Source organism: Cebidichthys violaceus, unplaced genomic scaffold (assembly GCF_023349555.1).
Source record: "Cebidichthys violaceus isolate CVI_PGR_0920_01 unplaced genomic scaffold, fCebVio1.0.p SCAF_15, whole genome shotgun sequence".
NCBI classification, from domain to species: Eukaryota; Metazoa; Chordata; class Actinopteri; order Perciformes; family Stichaeidae; genus Cebidichthys; species Cebidichthys violaceus.
The window spans coordinates 6975145-6995772 of NW_027176318.1; the positions used below are offsets into that span (position 1 = coordinate 6975145).

Sequence of the window (20628 nt, forward strand, 5' to 3'; positions counted from 1 at the left end):
GCAGCTACAGAACAACTTCTGGAGCTACTTTTGTTGGCCAGATGGTGGTCTTAGAAAGGCCACTTGGCTTTATGAGACATACGATTAAGAAAACATAAATAACCGTGCTAATATATTGTTTCATGTCGTCATACTTTATAACAGCAGGCTGCAGATGGTAAGAAGGTTGATTGGTCGGTAGTTGTTTGTCAGACCTTTTTTTTGAGATCTATTGGATGTTTTGTGTGTGTGTGTGTGTGTGTGTGTGTGTGTGTGTGTGTGTGTGTGTGTGTGTGTGTGTGTGTGTGTGTGTATGCATGCGTATGCGCGTACACAAACAATATGTGCAGTCAGTGTATGTTTGTCTGTTGGGTCGATTTTTTTTTTAATTCACAGAGTTTAGCCCCTGGGCTACAGGGCAGTAAGGGGGACTGTGAAGGCCTGAGAGGGATCAGTGTAGATCAGAACAGATCAGTAGGGATCATTTAGGATCACTGGCCCACTCTTTGATCCACTCATCCTGTCATCTCACCATTCCCACACAATTCTCAAATTATTACCATACCAGCATATTCATAACGTCCACGTGTTGGTAAACACATTTTTGAGACTGGTGCTTTGTTGTGCTGGGGCTTAATTTGAAAGTATCCCATTCTGTTAGCTTTCCTTGTTTATAAGAGACAAGGTTAAGAAGACCTAATTTATTTTGTCTTTTTTGTATCTGAGAAGAAACAAATGGGTTATAACAAGTGACGACTACAAATTTGCTAACTGAGTGCCGGGAATGTCTCCAGCTGTGATGAGAGTCTCCAATTTTTTTGTGTGATTCACAAAGTGACTATTTATGACAGTCCCCATAAACCACAGAACAGGGGCTATTAAAACGCTCAGGGACCAAATGAGATAATTGGTCTCATGACTTAATCCATGCTCATGAGAACATCATTCTTCCTGACACGTGGAGCACCCGTCTATAGTAGCACTCTTAAGACCCATTTCAATAAAACAGTACATTAAAGAAGCAGAATGTAAGCTATGCCGTCGCTGTCGGATGAAAACCTTCTGGGATTTACAAAAATAGCCCTCTTTTTCAGAATGATCACAACTTTTTGAATTCACAGTTCAAAACCACACATGCAGATGCACTAAGATTGAATCTGTTTCCATGTCACAGTACCACAAATACATGTATACCCTTTTTTCCCCCCTAAGGAGTTCCTAATAGCAGCTAACCGATTAAGAACAGAATCAGGCTGGTTAGTTTGTATGCTATTCCTGCCTTGAGCGTAATGCAAAGAAAGAGTTGCTCTAAACCTGGCTGGCCCTTTTGGAGTAGTGACTGCTCTGCTCAAGTCAATGAGAGAAGGTGGAAACTCAATTCAGGTCTGCATTAAAAAACAGTCTCTGAACTGTGTGACCCATCAACCCCCTCCTCTCTCACACACACACACACACACACACACACACACACACACACACACACACACACACACACACACACACACACACACACACACACACACACACACACACACACATTTGCTTGTGTAGCAGCTGCTTGGAGGTAGAGCGGGAGTGAGAGTGAGAGAGCAGGGGAGGTCAGGGGTGACGATGGTTGACTATGCTAATGCTGTTGTTAATGACTTTGCTGTGAGTGATAATTGATCGTCTTCATTACCATATTAACTTCTCTGCCCCCACCCTTACCAGAGCCCCCACCCCAACCCCCACTCTCTATCTGCGCCGTAATGGATGCCCCCGTTTGATCCTTCAAATAATGAACTAATTAGCTTAATTAAAATCAATAGAGGTGCCAATACCGGGTTAGACATCTCAGGGATGCTGTCTCTATCTGCAGGGAAAGGAATTTTCAGAAAGAGGTGGTGAGAGAGGATGGATGGCAGGCAGTAAGAGGAGTAGTACATAAACAACAGGAAGGGTGGGAAAAGGTGAGGATGCAAGAGTACAGACAGACACACAGACAGGGACAGGCAGAACAAGAGGAAGCAGTTATTTGAAAAGAGAGCATGACAAACAAAATGAGGTGAGGTGGGTATGAACAAACGGACAAAGAAGAAGTGGGACGGCAGGAGTTGCAGGTTTAAAGATGGTAAAATGTAAAAATGAGTGGGCAAGGGCGAGGACAAGAAAGCACGAGAGAAATATCCCAGAAAAGGAGGGAGCCACGGAGAGGGGAAACGAAACGAGAGAGAGAGGGCAAAAGAGGTTCCTAATGCTGATTTATGAGTGCTTGACGGTCGTTAGCTGGAATAAATGGCTTGTAGGAGTGGCTGCAGCATTACTCCCTGTACAGGATACTAAGTGCATTGTAAGGTCAGCCATAAGGCCAAACTTGCATGTAGTGCTCTGCCCTTGTAAACCTTTGTTAATATATCAGCCAGAACTGTAACTAGTCCATCTGATACACCCGGATGACTGTGACTCCTGTATGGTAATTATTTAATTTCACTTTGATAGTGGACAAAACGTATATAGTTGGGCACCACAGAAATGAAAAGCACATACTGCGTTTGGTGTGAATGTAATTTGGTAAAAGGTAGTGATGAAACAATTAGTCAATTCATTGATTAACTGATTGCCAGGAAACTAATCGGACAATGTTATTAACCCATTAATCATTTAATCACGTATTAAAACAAATAAAACGTGCTAGTTCCAGGTTCAAATGTCAAATCTTTGGTTTTGCTGATTTTTGCAGTTTTATAATGAAAAGTGAATATCAGATATGGACGGTCGGTCTCTCAATTTATAAAATGTCAACTTGGGCAATTTGAAACTGTCGTTGGAGTTTTCTGTCGTTTTGTTAACGTGATCAATCGATGAATTACAAAACATTAATAACAATGCATTTAAGTTATGAGCAGCCCTGCTACAGTCCTTGCTCAGGCTGTGCACCATCTTGTTGACTGAACCTGCACACTGTAAACATCCTGCTTCTCCCAATGGACAGAGGGTAAGTTAAAAAGTTTATCTTGCAAAGGGTTTGCATAATCTATAATTTATAGTTTTTGGATTTAATTAATCTATAGTTTATTATAAACCGGGCCGACATCTGCCAACCTTACAAGGTTGTGAAGTCAAGCCCCTTTCCCACTGGACAAAAAACCCCTCTAACGTCTGGCTTTTGTCTTTGGTGGGAAAGTTTACAATTTGCATTCATTCCCGGGACAATTCTGCAGTAGTCACAGGTATTTATTGGCTTCAGTGGAAGTCCAAATGTTTGCCCTTTTTCCTGCGCAATGCTATGTTACACACGTTAAAGTTTTATCTAATCCATGTTGAATAAAAACAACATGGATTTGGACAATTATTATAATTTGTTAACGTACAAAACAAACAATTAATATGCACTCCTCGAAGCCACCAGTCTCCAGTCAGACAACAGTAATTTAGCCTCGCCGGTCATCGAAACACATTTTTTTCAAACTCAACAGAAACAAAATAAAACTCATCAAAACCTTCTTGTTAGTCTTACTACTGTTTCAACAGTCACCAACTCTGGTTTGTTCAAAATAAACCTGCAATTAAGTTAGATATGAAAAGAAACAATATTTTTGAGCTTCTCCAAGCCACCAGAATGTATTGACCGATTCTGTAACTTTACCTGACTGATCATTGTAAAACACACTTAATTCAAACTCAAGAGAAACAAAATAAAAATGTACAAACTGTGGTTTGAGAGTTTGAGGGATAGACTCACAGGTCATTCAATATTTTCAGAAGATGTCGTAATAAACAGTCAGAATGTCGAATGAAAAATGTAATAAACTTGTGTGGGTATACAGAGTATATTTATATAAAGGTTTGAGTGCATTTTGATGTCATACAATATATTTTCAATATGGCACAGAAAAAATCCCTGAATGTAAGGCTGCAGATATGTGTTTTATGTTTATCGTCATAGTTGCATCACTTTACACTTGCGTCAAGCTCACAAAATTAAAGTCCACATTTTTAGTACACATTCTCTCTAAACATGCAGCCCATGACATACTAGAACGAGACGCTGGCGTGTTCCTTCCAGTCACCATCACCACGAGTCGCCGCTATCTTATTTCTTTTCATTCCTCGCTCTCTGTTGTGATCTGGTGACTCACGCACACACGTTGCTGCTTTTGTTTTTTCTCCTCTGTTGCTTTCAGTTGACCTAGCTCCAGACAAAAGGAATGGAGGGGAGTGGGAAAATGGAATGATTGCGTAAATGGCTGGCTATTTTCAGAAAGAAAAGAAGCAAAAAAGCAAAAGTGAGGTGGGGAAGAGGGGGGAAAAAAAAGAAAAAACAGGGAAGAGGAGGCGTGGGTGAGGGGCAAGTGGATGAGACAGGAGGAGACAAGAGAATGTGACGAGGTTGAAAACAGGGGAAAGGAAAGAGAGGAACAGTCACGATGGCGGAGAGAAAGTGGAGCGATTCTGTGAATAACTGTTGCTGTAATAAGTTGGCTTTGTTTGTGTTCCTAAGTAGAAGTACAGCTGCTATATCTACTTTTAATATTATATTATAGTCGTACAAGTACTTCCAACAATGAACAGATCCACAGGCAGAGGAGTTGTTTGACTATATTCCACATCCTTGCTATTCTGTATTGGAGACTGAGATGGGATCACTTTAGGAAGGCTCAGTACTGCTTACAGAGCACCTTCTATAAGGACACGTTGCATTATGCCCGTTCTGTTTGTCTCAAAACTGAGTGAGAAAATGTAGTTGTAACTAAGATGTGATGCAACATCCATGTAATGCACTCTTTTTCTCTCACTCATGTACTCTGCTGATTTTGACCATTACTTAGTAGTATATAGTAGTATATTTCCTCACCTCTCTTTAATGCTATAGTTGTATTTCAAATAAAATAAAAAAAAAAACCTGCATTCAAATTCAAGCAAACAATCACATGTCAGCCCTCCCTCTAACAAATGAATGCACCGTGGTCATAACCTTCACTGGGCTCATTATCATAGATTGCAGGCCTTTTCATAAAGCTGAGACCACTGGTGACGGATTACCAACGGGATGGACACACACACACACACACACACACACACACACACACACACACACACACACACACACACACACACACACACCGTGATCCATAATGAGACCTTATTCCGGACACTCAACCCCAGCTGCCTGTAAATTACAGCCGCCACTCTGCCATACATACTTAATCAGCTAATGTTGTTTTATTCCTTTATTATTAATTTGCTCCTGTTTCTGATTTATCTAAAGCGCCCTGCATCACACCAGTATTTTGTCTCCTCTACAGTTCAGAGAGGCAGAGAGAAGGAGTCCATGTGCTTATTCATGTACTTAGGGGATTGCATCTGTAATGAATGGACTGGCTGTTTAGGCATACACAACACAGCCTACTACTCACCTTAATAATGTAAGCAGGTCGTAACTCCTGCTAACCCAAGGGTATATAAGGCATGCATACACACACACTTTCACACGCCCAACCACACACAGTCTACCTGTATTAGCCGCTGACCTCTACGTGTGCCATGTCTTCTCACTGTCACATTGCAGCTGCATTAGAATATGATGTTTTGTGAGTGGGGGAGAAAATCGTGTGTGTCTTTTGTGTGTGTAACTGATCGTCGGTTGGGGGACACAAGCACACTTTATTTGCATTGATAAGATATACTACACATTTAAAAACTCATTTTTATATACTGTTAGATTTAAAAGGTGTTCAAATATAGTAACTCATTGGACTTATAGTAAAGATTGCACAGTGGAGTCAAAAATGAGGTATAGGGACTTAACAAGTCTATCTGTGTTCATCATTTGTTGTTTCCTGTATTAAGTGGTGTCCTAGAAAAACAACTACTTCCTGCGGCAGTCTTAAAGGTAGCCTGTCTGTCTGTATCATGCATCAAATATTAACTTCACACATAATGGGTTCAATCTCATCTTTCCGTCCGCACCAGCTCCTCTTTTTGGATGCTTTTGCTTGTTCTTGTGTGTATAATTTGGTCACTACCCCATATCCTGCATTCACGTAAACACACAGTTGCACACATACCCGTACTTAACACTAGCACATGCATAATTGAAACACACACACACACACACAAGCTCATACTTAAAGCACACACACACACACACACACATACGCTCACACACATACGCTCACACACAAGGCCGCGTGTTGACCTGTGAGTCATTGCTGTCAGCATTGATTTCCTTTTCCCAGAGTGACCCCTGTCACCACAGCGATAGAGTGGCCGATATTTCACCAGTACAGCCGGCTCCATCTCTCTTTCTCTCAAGCCCCTTCTCGCTCTCTTTCTGTAAGTCTGACTCGTTATCTCACCTTGTACTTACATCTCACTTTCTCTCTTCAACTCCTAGTCCGTACCCTTTTTTTCCTTTGTCCCCGTCTGTTTTTCCTCTTTTTAATAGTCCTATGTAATGAAAAAACCGGGTCACTGTAACTGTTTACCTCTCTTTTGTGCTTCATTCATTTATGTTTTCTTTATGTTCTCTTTTTGTACAGATGCAGTATGAATTGACCCCATAATAACAATTTTGACCCATATTATTCACTCGTCCTCCACAAACCAATGTTCATTATGGAGAGATACAGGCAGACAGGGTAATGGCAGGGTTATTTGAGTCCAAGGAGTTGTGCTGTATCTTGGAATGAACAGAAGACTGTGTGTGTGTGTTTGTGTCCGCGAGTGCACTTTTATCTAACTAAACTAAACTGTGCTGTCTCTTCATCTCAATGTCCTTCTTTCAGATCAAGTGACATCCTGTGCTTCCATTGCGTCAAATGTATTTTTTTTTAAATCCCCAAAGAGGACAGCCAAATTATTAAGTCATTAGAGTAATCATATTTCAGATTTCATCTTCGATTCTTTTCTCTGTATTTGATTTTGTCAGCTTTTTGATTTGATTTTGGTGATTTGTATGCCGTTGGCCCCGTTTTGAAAATGAGCAAAGGAGAAAGTGGAGACTTTTTTCTTTCATCAATCGTTTATGCAGTTGCATGCTGTTATTTTTTTTTCTTTTAGTTTCTTGTTCTTTTTCCCAAAACACTATTACCATGTTTCTGTGGTCATCAAGATGAAAATTCCAAGCAATTAGTTAAACTTCATCACAGTTTACAGCGCTTGAAAAATTGATAAATACAAGTCAAAATTGCATTAGGGTGAAAATGTAACACTCTGAGTCTTTTTTAACATCAAGTATAGTATGTTCCCCTTTATATCATTGTATAACATGTTGTTCTACTTGGTATAATGTTATCTATACTAATATACACCTATACTAATATACATTACACTCCTCATGTCCATAACAAATGAAGAAGCATTGCTGCACATGCCCCATGTGACTAAATCTGTATGCCATTTTATGTCTCTCCAAGGTGTCTGAGGTTGATCTGAGGACTTTGTTGTTGGATGAGCTCGTTGGACCTGCGTCTCAAGTCCCAGACAGGTATGGATAGACATCGTCAGACGTGCTGTATGGCACTCTCAGGAAAAGTTTACTCTTGACTCAAATAAGTAATAACTTCTTCATAAGAACTTCATGAATCGACCACACACTCTCACACAGGTCCTCTACTGCAGAGAGAGGTAACAGTGTTGGCCTCAGGGGCTCTGTCTCTCCGGAGGGAGTTTGAGCTCCTTAGGGAGTCACTGGAACACCACTGTCCCCATGGCAATATGCAAATCCCTATATGATATTTCCCACCATGCAGTGCTCCAAGGCCCCTAAAGACTTGTTCTGTTTCTACTTTAGACCTTTCTGGAAAGACAGATTCTCATTTTAAGTTTCACACATTTTGACAAAACTAATGAAAGAAGCATTTTCTGAATCTAAATCTGCATGCTCATACATATGTGCCTATTCCAGATTTTGCCATTGCTAGCTAGACACCTGGACTTACCAGACCAGGGAGAGGTTTGATATGAAAATCACTTGAGCTCTAATAATCCCCATCGCTTGCTGAAGCTTATGTTACCCAGTGTCAAATCGAGCACAACCTTTTTTTGTCAGTCAAAACCATCCTGCAAATAAAACATTAAATTCAATTGAAATTGGCACTTTAATACTACTTCTTAACATTAACTTTCCATTGGTCTCCAAGTACTATGTTTCTGCCAAATACTATATCCCACAAGTTGACGTTGTAATGGTTAGTGTGATTACATGAAATAAACAAACATAATAATATTGCAATCAATATTGTTTTTTTCTAAAGCTGTCATATGAAAACTAAGAACACATCCAAATATGGTCGGAAGTAACCAGACAGTAGTTTGACAGCCTGCAGTGCAGCCAATTAAAGCACCAAGCAAAGCAGGAAAGGGTGGTCTGGCACAATGTGGCACAGTTGAGTTTGTGGCTGTACAGGGTTTCTTTGGCATTCCTGCGAAAAGGCACTGAAGGGCATGATGGATCCTCAGCCAGCGTTCTCGCTGTCAGAGACATGGGGATTTGCATCACACCTTGAGCGTTTTAAATGGCTGCACATATAATAATAATGAAAAAAAAAAATGAAATGAGTAAATCAGGTCTCATGAAATGAGATGACAGGCAGGTTGAAACAGTGGGTGAGTGTGTGTGTGTTTCTTGCCACCAGCGTCAACATTAAACACATCAGATTGAAGCCACCCTCCAGGGTAGCATCACTCAGCCAGGTGTGTGTGTGTGTGTGTGTGTGTGTGTGTGTGTGTGTGTGTAAATGTGTGCGTGCACATGGTGAAACCTAAGTCTTTTATCTACTTTTCCATTTCCTCTGGTTTTTTGTTTATCTACAGCTTTATTTATATATTTCTGCTCAAATGGTGTTCCGAACACACACACACACACACACACGCACATGCACGCGCGCTCGCACACACACACACACACACACACACACACACACACACACACACACACACACACACACACACACACATACACATCCACATTGATCTATCGATGTATTGATGTGTGAGTGGGTGTCAGTTTTTTTATTTCCCATCTCCCTCCAATTTTTTAATTATTTTCCCTCCGTATAATCTCCTGCAGAGTTTTTTACTCTAGAGTTAACTTGAGTGCTGTTTTCCTTTGCCAAAAGCAGTCAAATGCTGAAAGTTAGTTAGGTTAAAAAAATAAAAAATACAGCTTTGACAGAATATCCTGATTCTCATTTGGGAAAGGTAGGAACTTAACTTATTTCACAGTATCCCTCAGTGTAACTGTTCTAATTCAACTCCAAACTTTTCTTTGTTAACAAAAGTGATAAGATATTTAGGCTTAGGAGACTGGTGGTTCATTATTGTTACATTATTATTTTCCTCATGGCTGTGCTTGTTTTTCTTTTGTCCAGCTGTTTATCTAACAGTCTCCCGACTCTTTCCTTACCATTACAGTAGTGGATGCACATCACTTTCTATCTGTGTCTCTCTCTCTCTCTCTCTCTCTCTCTCTCTCTCTCTCTCTCTCTCTCTCTCTCTCTCTCTCTCTCTCTCTCTCTCTCTCTCTCTCTCTCTCTTTCTTTCCCACTTCTCTCTCAGGACGTGAGGAGGATATGTCTCTTTTTCTCCATATTGACTTTCCCAGGTCAGGCTCCTCTTCTCCTATTAGGCCAAGCTAACTGATCAATACGCAGGCCTGGTGGGCTGCTGTGTGGACATGCAGACAGGCATACATAGCGGGCCGTGCCCAGGCCAATTGCCACACTCATTAACACACACACACACACACACACACACACACACACACACACACACACACACACACACACACACACACACACACAGCAGGACACGTACAGTACACGCATCTACCCAATCGCACACATTCATAAATAGAATTATATGTAAAATGAATAATGATACAACTGACTGTAGATTCTAACATTCCTACAATCTGTTATAAAAATTGCTAATCTAAACACAAGAAATTCCCAAATCAGTCAATCAGTCATGTATAAATCTATAAGTCTTCATCCAGTTGGTGGCTTCTCTGTCAAATCCGAAGATGTAACAAACTCCTCCTCTCCTCTCAAACCTTCTCCTCTCTTCTCCTCCCCTGCTGTTTTCCCAGCTGGTGAATTGTGACATCTGCAGTGCTGCATGGATAAGCACCTGCCAGAGATGGAGGGGGGGGGGGGGGGCATAGAAGACAATGCAGGAGAGAAGTAAAGAGGGGGGTGGAGGGGTGCCAAAGGGAGGGATGAGGGGCACTGACAACCAGCAACAGTTAGGTGTACAGCAGGGGAAGACAGGATTGTGTGCGTGTGCTCGTGCACATACTGTATGTGCATGTCTATGTGTGAGAGTGTATATCTGTGAATGTGCTGTGTGTGTGTGTGTGTGTGTGTGTGTGTGTGTGTGTGTGTGTGTGTGTGCATGGCAACGTGCCAGGCAGTGCCATCTGGCTGCTTGACAGAGCTCTTCTCATTAACAGGGAGGTTAATTGCTGTGGCAGCACCCAGGCTGTGTCAAACATCACCCTGGGGACACAGAAGCAACTTACGATCAGCATGTTTGTGTACGCACATGCACAAATGTGTGTGTGTGTGTGTGTGTGTGTGTGTGTGTGTGTGTGTGTGTGTGTGTGTGTGTGTGTGTTTAAGCATAAAATATGGCTCTGGAAATCTTAAAACACTTTGGTCAACATAAAAGTGCTTATCAACAAGCTGCTGTATATTGGCCCTGGCATGTGAAGAGGGCAGCGTAGCCCACCAGTGTCCCGTGTGGGTGTGTGCGCAGACATGCATCTGTCTGTGTGTGTGTGTGTGTGTGTGTGTGTGTGTGTGTGTGTGTGTGTGTGTGTGTGTGTGCGCGTGTGCGCTTGTGCATGTATGCCAGGCTACATGCATGTTTATATTATTCTTATGAATTATGTCTTGTTGCTGTAATGATGTAGAAAGAATTGGGTTTACAGAGCCAATGTCTATGGCCCTGGGGGCAACACGCATACCGGCTCACACACACACACACACACACCCACAAACACACAGGACAGGGGGAAGGAGTGGCAATTTGCATGTTATTACTGCATATTCATGACTAATTTTGTTAGCCTTGCCTAATAGGCCTGAGTGACAGCTTGAGATATCGAGAGCCTGCTTTAATATTACATACACTAACGGTGATACACACACACACACACACACACACACACACACACACACACACACACACACACACACACACACACACACACACACACACACTTCAGTCACATTCACTCGCCCTGCTCTCTTTGTCCACACAGTAATCATAACAACACTTAGGGCTCTAAGTAGGAATTCCCTGTTCATCTGTTGGTTTGACATTGTGTCATTTGTTTAGCACAACTGCTTTATTGTATATAACAATATAGTAAATCATATAGCCTCATTTGTTACATACATAATCATGACCTGACGTACACATACACACATCACATGCACGTGCAGTGAATTAATACGTTAGCATTTTGACTTGTTGCAGGTCAGAATGTGTTGCAGGTTTTTGTATTAATTTATTTAAAAACTACAAGACACAGTACAAACCCGTTGTAATAAATCCAGTTTCATCAATTAATGGTGCAGAAAATATAACCTTATGTACCATTAAGTAATACAAACTATGCTTTGTTGACTACATATTAGCTTGGTCTGTTTGCACTTGTGTGTTTTTAAAAAGAATACTTGGCCAGGACAAAATGATACTCAGCTAGCGAGTGTTTTCTGTAGTACACGTATGCATGTACACACTCATACACACAGACCTGTAAACCCACTACCCTGAATATAGGGATGAAATTGGCTGCAGTTACTGTTCATTCAAAACCCTCTTTTGATTCTCAACTTGTTCCCATTTCAGACCATTCGTCTCTAAAGAATCTCCTAAATCTGGGGTGATTTAAGTATTTTTCCACCAAACTGACGGGGAAATGCGTTTTTAAAATGGTAATAAACAGACCAAGCTTCTTCACTCCATCTAACAAGCCCTAAAATAATAAGAGAAATCATGTTATAATGCAACTGTAGACAGTTTTAACCTTTGTAAAAGTTGAGGATTGATATTTGTGCATATATTTAGGGAAAGATTGTCTTTGTCTACACATTTATATGCCCATAAAAGCTTGTGTGCATGGTTAGGAGTACACACAGTTTTTGTACATTCTTTTTTAAAACAGATTTTCTTAGTGAAATGCTCAGCAAAGTGATAATTCATAACAAAGGAACAGCGTAGTTTGAGTGGAATAAAAATATCAAGTGAATTGATAGCACAGCAGCACGCACTCCTTCCCATTCTCTTCTAGACACAGAAACAGACTATAATCTAAAGTCAGTTTGTTCACTCTCCTCTGTGGCTTTTACTCCATTTGACTGAAAAGTAGTTTTTTTTCCTGAAGTGAAAGATTTAACTCTCAGCGCTCTCGATCCACTCACATGTCACTTTTGTCAAATCTTGCCTTCCCTTCCCTGCTTGGTGCGAACGTGTAGACGCGCTTGATCAAATGTGAGTTTACCATTTTTAATCTGCGCAAAGTTTCATCAGAATAACTCCTCTCACGAGGCTGGTAAATATGAAATAGTGTGTGTGTGTGTGTGTGTGTGTGTGTGTGTGTGTGTGTGTGTGTGTGTGTGTGTGTCTGTATCTGTACGTGCATGTGTTTGTGAAGAGTACTGCACAGTGCCGTGTGATGTGTTTTCTTTTTTTCCCTCCCTCTTCTTCCATCTTGGGTGTGTGACAGCTGTCACTGGTGACTCAGAAGGTGTCTGGGCAGAGTTAACATATTTTCACCGCTGGGAAACACACACACACACACACACACACACACACACACACACACACACACACACACACACACACACACACACACACACACACACCGCATATCAGCTCCAGTTGCTGTCACCTAGCACAAATTTCACCGGGCTCAGCATCTCTTTGCTGCTTTTGAATTAGATTTTTTTCATGAATCACATATTACACTGGATACACGCTGCATGCTGTTCACAGAGCAGAATGCTTATCTGTTTATTATTATTTTATGTTGGAGAGCATTGCATGCATTTATTGAAAATCCTAATTACCCATCAAGGTTCACTCTGTGTTAGTTTAGTGTCTCATGGTGTGCCATTTTTGATACAGCTATACAATGGTATACATCACCATATGTTTAGATCTTTCATGTTATTGTAATTTACTGTAATTATGATCACATTTTTTCTTATCCAATACATATACTGGAAACTGTACCAGTGAATATATCTGCAACTTAAATAGTATTACATTACCTGTGCAGTGGTGGTTTCATTTCACCTGTTTTTCCTGTAAATCTTTGCCGTGTATCATACTCTCGCTCCTTTTCTGTCCGTCTTTCTGCTTTAGTATTGGTTCCCTGGTCCAGATCACATCTGAGTTGGAAGACCGGAAAATCCAGTTGCAAACCAAGGACATGGTCATCTCTGATCTGGAGAGGGAGCTCAGAGAGAATTTCCAGCAGAAACAAAAGGTAATCCAGCTGAACTTTGAGCTTATACAAAGGATAAACTACAGGATCACACCACGAAAATGTTCAATTGTCCAGCCCTCAAACTTCTGCCTCTTGGTTAAGATAATTTAGCTTATTGAAAGTCTTTCCTCTGTTTCTCAAATTGAATTGAGTACAGTACATTGCATACACTTGCACATACTGTATTTGGACTGACTTCCCTTATTTCAAGGTGTTCCTCAAATAAGTAAGCCTCTAATGTAAACAACGAAACTAAATCTTATCAGTCCAGCTGATTTTTGTTACCACAGTTATAAGACTACACAATTACATTACTTGTTAAGGTGAATTTTTCTGCAGGGTGCTTGTTATTCTTTAGAAGCCTGTCTGAGAGGTGTAGAAGTCTTTTTTTTTTTTTTTTTTTTACGATATTGGTTTGGCAGCTGTGCTAGAAGCGCTCCATGTGCAGCCAGGTTTAACAGGAAGCCGAGGCGTGGGTGATGAATTACCGGCATATCTCAGAGCCCTGGGTAACAAACATGGCGTCGCCGACCGGGATTAAAAGGGAGAGTTTTTTACGGCCTTCCCACACCTCCTTATAGGGTGTCACTAAATTATACCCACTGCTGTTTTACTGTCTTCTGTGGCTTATGGTTAAGGCGCACGTAAATACACACAGACTTGCAGATATGCAGACACACACACACACACACACACACACACACACACACACACAGGCACACGTACATTCATGCTTGTGGTAAACCCGGGCTTGTTGGTTGTTTAAGTGTGTGTGTTGGCTGGTTAGTGTTTGTTCATTCTGCTTGTGAGTTGACTCATTAATTTGCACTGCTGCTAATTAGTGGTTTGTGTGATTACACAGCCTAAGAGAAACAAGCAGAGTTACTGGAGCTTGTTCTGTTAATCATATTTTCAACAAATGTTGATATGTGTTTTCATTTGCGCTTGTGTTTCTGTTTAACTGGTACGTCTGCAATGCAGATGCACGGGTAGATTTGTTGGCACGGACTCGCATACGCACAGCTTTTAAAAAGATGATTGCCACAGAATTGCATCTTTCTTTGTCAGCAATAAGCCAATTTCTGTATAATTGAATACAGTCACAGAATTTGACACCTCAGACGCCCGATTAAAACTACTTTATATCCTTAACAATGAAAACAAGGCATGTATACATGTAATTCCTTTGCATTTGGCTGTGTAGATGGGTTTTCAATGCTATGTGAATTATTAACATGGTTGCAGTGTGTCCTTCACATAACACATACAATTATCCACTGCTTGACCTTGTGTCGTCTCTTTACAGTCCGACCTCATAAGTGACTGAAAAATATTATTCAAGTTTAAGACATAAACAGCTGTTTTACCTGAGAGGGACTAAATATATACATTTTAGTAAATACTTATGGTATATGAAAGTTTTCCATAATTAAAAAAGTTCCTTTATAAAATGAGATGTTAACAATTGATATTAAAATATAAAAAAAGCTACTAATGTTTTGATTTTTTTTATATACATTTAAATATATATACAGGTGCTGGAAAGTAGCGAGAGGCTGGTGCACCTGCAGAGCGAGCTCTCATGTCTGCAGCGGATCCAGAAAGACAACATGAAGGAGATCGCTGAGAAAGACATCTGCATCACCAAACTGCAAGCTAACATTGAGCTGCTGCAACAAGAGGGGGCCGACACACACGCTCAGGTGGGTACTGGCAGATTATGAATGAGAAGAAGTATTGAGATACTTTTACGCAAATAAAAATATGAATACAACAGCATTACAACAAATGTTGTGTTTAAGTACTGCATTTAAAATCATATTTATGGATGTTCTTTAATATTCACAGCAAAACAACTATTTGATATGTAAATGTATCGTGGAGTAATGTCTACCTGAGCAGAGTGTGTTGTTATCCAAGCTTGTCTGCACTTTGTTGACATAGCCGGGCCAGCAGCGTGCATGTGAGTGCATGTGAGTGCATGTGAGGGTGCCCCACTGACCAGCTTAAAGTACTTATTCTGCAGTCACATTTCCCCTTTGACTGATATTTTATTATATTTATTATAGATGTATGTTTTGTTTTCATGTAAGATCTAGACCTGAAAAATAGCTAGTAAGGTCAGTAGACGTTTTAGGCAGCATATCATGGAAATACTCAAGTAAAGTACAAGTACCTCAAAATTGTACTTTAGTATCTACTTGAGGAAATGTACTTTCCACAATTTATGAGTTGGGATTCCTCTTTGCACACTTACTTCCACATAGAGAACATTATGAGCTATTTTTTGTACATGAAAAACAGCTGGTATGTAAAGGAACTGAACACAACACATAACTGTCTGACATGATGCTGCCCTGCAACAACCCTCTTGGTGTTTCAGATTAGTTTTGAGATTAAGTGACTGCCTCAGATGTGACTGCCTGCCCATTTCTGCTTTTTTTTTCTGTCCGACTTTAGCTCTCCAGGCTGAATGTGAGAGCAAGCGAGCTTCAGCAGGAGCTGAAGAGAAAAGAGGAGGAATGGAGGCAAAGAGAAGACGGACGGAGACTGAAATATGAAAAGGAGCATCAAAAAGCAGAGGAGAGGAGAAGGCAGGAGCAACAAAAGAGAGAGGCGGAGTGGGTGAGAAAAGGGAAGGAGGAGAAGAAGAGGGAGGAACAGTGGAGGAGGGGGATTGAGGAGGAGAGAGAGGCCCATACTCAAGTCTATAAAAAGTGGACTGAGAAGGAAGCTGTGTTGAATTCTGAGGTGAGTTTACAAATGTACTTAGTAGATCTATTGTATCTAACCAGACTACTCTACAATGGATGATGATGTGTAAACTTGGCTGCAAGTAAGAACATTGACTCTCTTCATTTTGTTCCCTCATTTACATTCTCACATATGCTTTTTCCTCATCATGAGCTCATCACACAATTACACACCTTCATCCACAATTCAAAGATGACCAGGTTCAATTAAAAATGAATTTACATGTTTAAAATAGTCTCTCCTCTTTGGAACTTTGAATATTTCCATTTTTACTTTTTAGTTTTTAGGCCCTAATATAGTGTTGATGTTTAGTCATATTTTTTACGATGTAGTTTATCTTAATTGAGCGGTTCTAGTGTTTACTTACAGCAGTATAGAAGACAGCATATTTACACGCATGCATGTACACGCACTTACACAGACTTGTAAAAAAAATTACGACAAAACACTTCACCTTAATTCAGACCTCAGACATTCTCTCCTCTCCTCCACCCCCACATCCCCTCCTTCTTTCCATCCTGCCATCTCGCCACAACCGCTCCAAATTAATCTGCAAAATATTGATTTGAGGAGCAAGGGGGTGGGGGGTGGGGGCGCAGGATTGCGGCCGCATATTAATACGAACGGGCCGCTCTTCGTCTCTCCTCTATACTTTAAGATCCTCATATCTTCATAATTGATTAATGTTCCTTTGTGAAGTGGGGATGAATAATACATTAGTGGGCCTGCTGCACCCTCAGGCTGATGAGAAAATGTTTAATTTCAGTAAATGTAGCGCTCTCCCTCTCTCTTTCTCTCTCATTTTCCCCTCTCTGGTTATTTGTGAGTGTTGGAGTGTGTTTGTGAGTTTTCACTTGTGAGCTGAAGACTAGAGAAGTGTTGTTGATTTGCTTTTTTCATGTTTACTGTCGGCTAGAAGCGCATGTTAAGCATCACAAACAAAAGGCAGCATCTACATTTGCAAACACGAATGAATAAATTGGTGAAATGAGCTCAGTATTGTTCCATTAACTGATATAACTGCAAGAGCTGTGTCACTTTACAAGCTGTTTGCCCTAAAAAAAAAAAAAGTATTTTAAAAACAAAATCTACTCTTTGGACATTTTTGCACACAATGCATCAGAACACGCTGTGAACATCAGCTGCTACATTATCCATCAGCAATCAGTGAAAGCATGCAAATGTGCCACAAACCCACCTGATGGGGACAAGTAGCCTCTTCAGCAGCCTGGAAAGGTGCCAGGAGGGTGACATATGTCATTTGCTGTGTGACTGGCACAGCCTGACTCGACTCGGCTCATCTGGTTAACAATACTAATTATGCTAAACAGAAGACTAATGATGATGATGATTAGGGATTTAAGAGCTACAGCATAGCGGGCATGGTGTGTGTGTTGGTGGGGGTGAACGGGTGGGGTGTGATGACTGATGGTGAGCATCTGTGTGTAGAACAGATAAATGGAGTACACACACACACACACACACACACACACACACACACACACACACACACACACGGGTCTCACTTCATGCCTACTTAGCTCTGCTTCATTTTCATTTGAACCCGTGCCAGTGATGAACGGGGATCTATACACATGCACAGCTTCATACATACACTCAGAGTGCTAATTGAATAAATAATTCTTATCCGTTAACAAGCATCCTTATTAGTTATGCTAATCAGCCTAGATAACCCAATTAACCCCATAGAGTGAGGCTCTTCTGTGTGTTTATATGTGGGTGTTCATTTCTATGCCTGAGAGGATATCAGAGACACTTAAGAAAACACATTTGCTTAATTAGTTTTCAATGACATAGACAAGCATTTATGTTTTTTTTTTCATGTCCTTATTGTTCTTCTTTTGAATGCGGAGTAATAGGCTTTCCACACCAAGGAAATAATTCATGTAAACAGTGTTTGTGGTTTTTTACATGCATATGTCAGGGTAAATGCATTTATATGTATTTCTGTCTGTCTTCTGCCAGTCTGTGTTTCAGTTATATCCACATGGACATTGTATATTTTTACAACTATTATAGTAGTTTAAACTGAGTGTGTATTTGTTCAGAGGATGTCTGCCTGTTCCAGTAGTTTATGTCCTTGGAAATACAATTTGGCCTGAAGTTCTCTCCGTTTATTTAAAACCTTCAGTCAGCGTTCCCATCCTAATAGTGAATTTCCTCTCGTTTAGCTTCGCCACTCATTATCCGGGCCATGTGGAAGAGACAGTGTTTAGAGAGGAGAGGGAGAGACACTTGCAGAGGGACAGAGAGAGAGAAAGGGGGAGAAAATGAGTACAAGCAAGAGCAAACCAGAACGAAGAAGATAGAGGGAATGAATGAGTGACTGAAGAGAGAATGTAGATTTTCTTTGAACCTGACCAAAGCTTCTTGAGCTTCAAATGAATAGTGAGGAGAGCGAAGGGAGGGAGACACCCAGACAAGGCTGTCTCTGTGTAGAGATAGGGGGAGAGGGGGAGAGCGGGAGAGCAACAGATTTATGTCTTACAGGAAGTCTCCCAGATTTGTGGTGTCACGAACCGCCTACCCCGAATCAACTCCATGCTCTGGCTTTTAATTAATAGTCAGTTTAAGTTCCTGTGTGCACATGAATTGCGTCTTGTCTATCTGTTTGTCTCTGTGTTATGTGCTTGTGCAGCTGTGTTTGCAACATTTCTGCATGTAGTTTGTTGTGGAGCAAGTTGATGAGAATTAATTTAAGACTGAGTAGTACTCACGTGAACCTCTGGTATGGTCTGTGTGGCATGATGTTAAAGCTCAGACAAGAGTCCTGTATGCTATAAGTCTCTCTATTTAAAAATGTATATTTTGATAACATTTGGTTTCTCTTTTAGAACAGTTTAAGGGCTACTCTCAACATTGACTGAAGTTTAAAAAAAAACAAAACGGATATGGCATTAAAGGCTGCACCCAACATTAGCATTAGGTCATGGCACCTTAGCTAATGTGCTAATGGATTTCACTGTGGTTAGCTAAACTGCGGGGCTTAACGTCCAAAGCCTGCACTTTTGTAATGGGAAGACCAAACACTGGATGCGACTCTGTGCAGTACAGGTCTTGAATGGGGGCGAGATGCTAATATTAGCTCATGCTCACATCAGCTGACTCATCTCCTCTGTGTCCTTGGCTTATTAACTGATTTAAGACTGATTAGATCAGTCTTGCACGAGTGTGCACTGGCTCGCATACAAGCATACACACCAAATTTGAATATCAAAATGGAATTGCTTGACCAGTAAAAAGGAGATTAATTCAAAATGTTTGCATCAAGGTGTGGGTAAAACCGATGACTGTGCATATTGTTAATGCACCTTGCAGCATTTAAAGCCATTTATGACATTATCTCAAGCTCATGTTATGCAAACACATTTTGCAAGTCAAAGCCACTTATGTTAAGAGTTTGTCATGCTTCTTTTTTTCTCTTTAGCCTTGATTTGACTTCATGAGATCATCAGCATAGGTATTGATGTTGCAGTCCATTTGACGGAGTTCTAGTGAGCTAAAATGTGTATACCTCCTCCATAATAACATGCCACAGCAACGGAATAATGATGTAGAGCTCTGTTACTACACCACTGTAATATGCACGTCATGTGCTTTTCATCACAAGTAACATATACCACAGATATGTTAAAAGGAACTAGGTAAGCGATAGGAAGAATATGATTTAATTTAATTTAATTTTTTTAACATGGACAGTGTTCACCCATTTACCACAGAGCTGTTATTTCAGCCACTTACCTTTTCAAAGTGTCTCTTTCTGTATCAAGGTTATACAAACAGATTGGCCATTGCTCTGCTCCCAACAAATGCCACAAATAGCTTGTCTTCTAGTCTCCACAAACTGTCAAGAGATTGCACTGTTGCTAACAGGTCAAATCTCTTAACAGCCTAACAGCGTGGTGGGTGACGTAAGTTTGGCCTAGAAACCTCCCACATCTTTATTCTTCCTTTTGAAAAATCATTTCTATTATGCCATTGTTGTGGTTGCTGTAAGAACCCACTGCACTCCTTCAGTTTCTTCTTATTTGAATGTATTGCTCAGTTCTACTGTGAGCTATTTGATCAGTTCAGAACATGGCGTTACACTTTCAAATAGTTGTTCTGGTAAACAAGAGAACGTTGTCTTGGTGTCTGTTAGAGTTGGAAAGTGGAGAGTCAATTTCACTCAGTACATTTTCCTGTTAGATGTGCGGTATACTCGGAGTAGTCAGCCAATGTAAAAATGCCTATGCTTGTGTGTGCTCATGCACAAGATGGCTTGTTTCTACCTCTCTGTTAGTGTGCGTCTGTGACAGTTTCCTCTCAAGATGTTAATTCCTCTCCTCCCTGTTGTTGTCATGCTAACACCAGCAGTGTCTGCACCAGGGAGACGAAGACATATTGGTGTT

At 40.7% G+C, this 20628-nt stretch overlaps 1 protein-coding gene across 1 annotated transcript in view; it reads left to right on the plus strand.

Annotated features, from left to right (window-relative positions):
- LOC137871775 (trichohyalin) overlaps positions 1-20628 on the plus strand; it is a 116616-nt gene that overhangs the window by 2619 nt on the left and 93369 nt on the right. Inside the window, exons 2-4 of the mRNA XM_068709733.1 lie at positions 13339-13462; positions 14998-15165; positions 15923-16213. Coding sequence (XP_068565834.1) covers positions 13406-13462; positions 14998-15165; positions 15923-16213 — 516 coding nt within the window. The 5' untranslated portion in view covers positions 13339-13405. The remainder of the gene's footprint in view (positions 1-13338; positions 13463-14997; positions 15166-15922; positions 16214-20628) is intronic.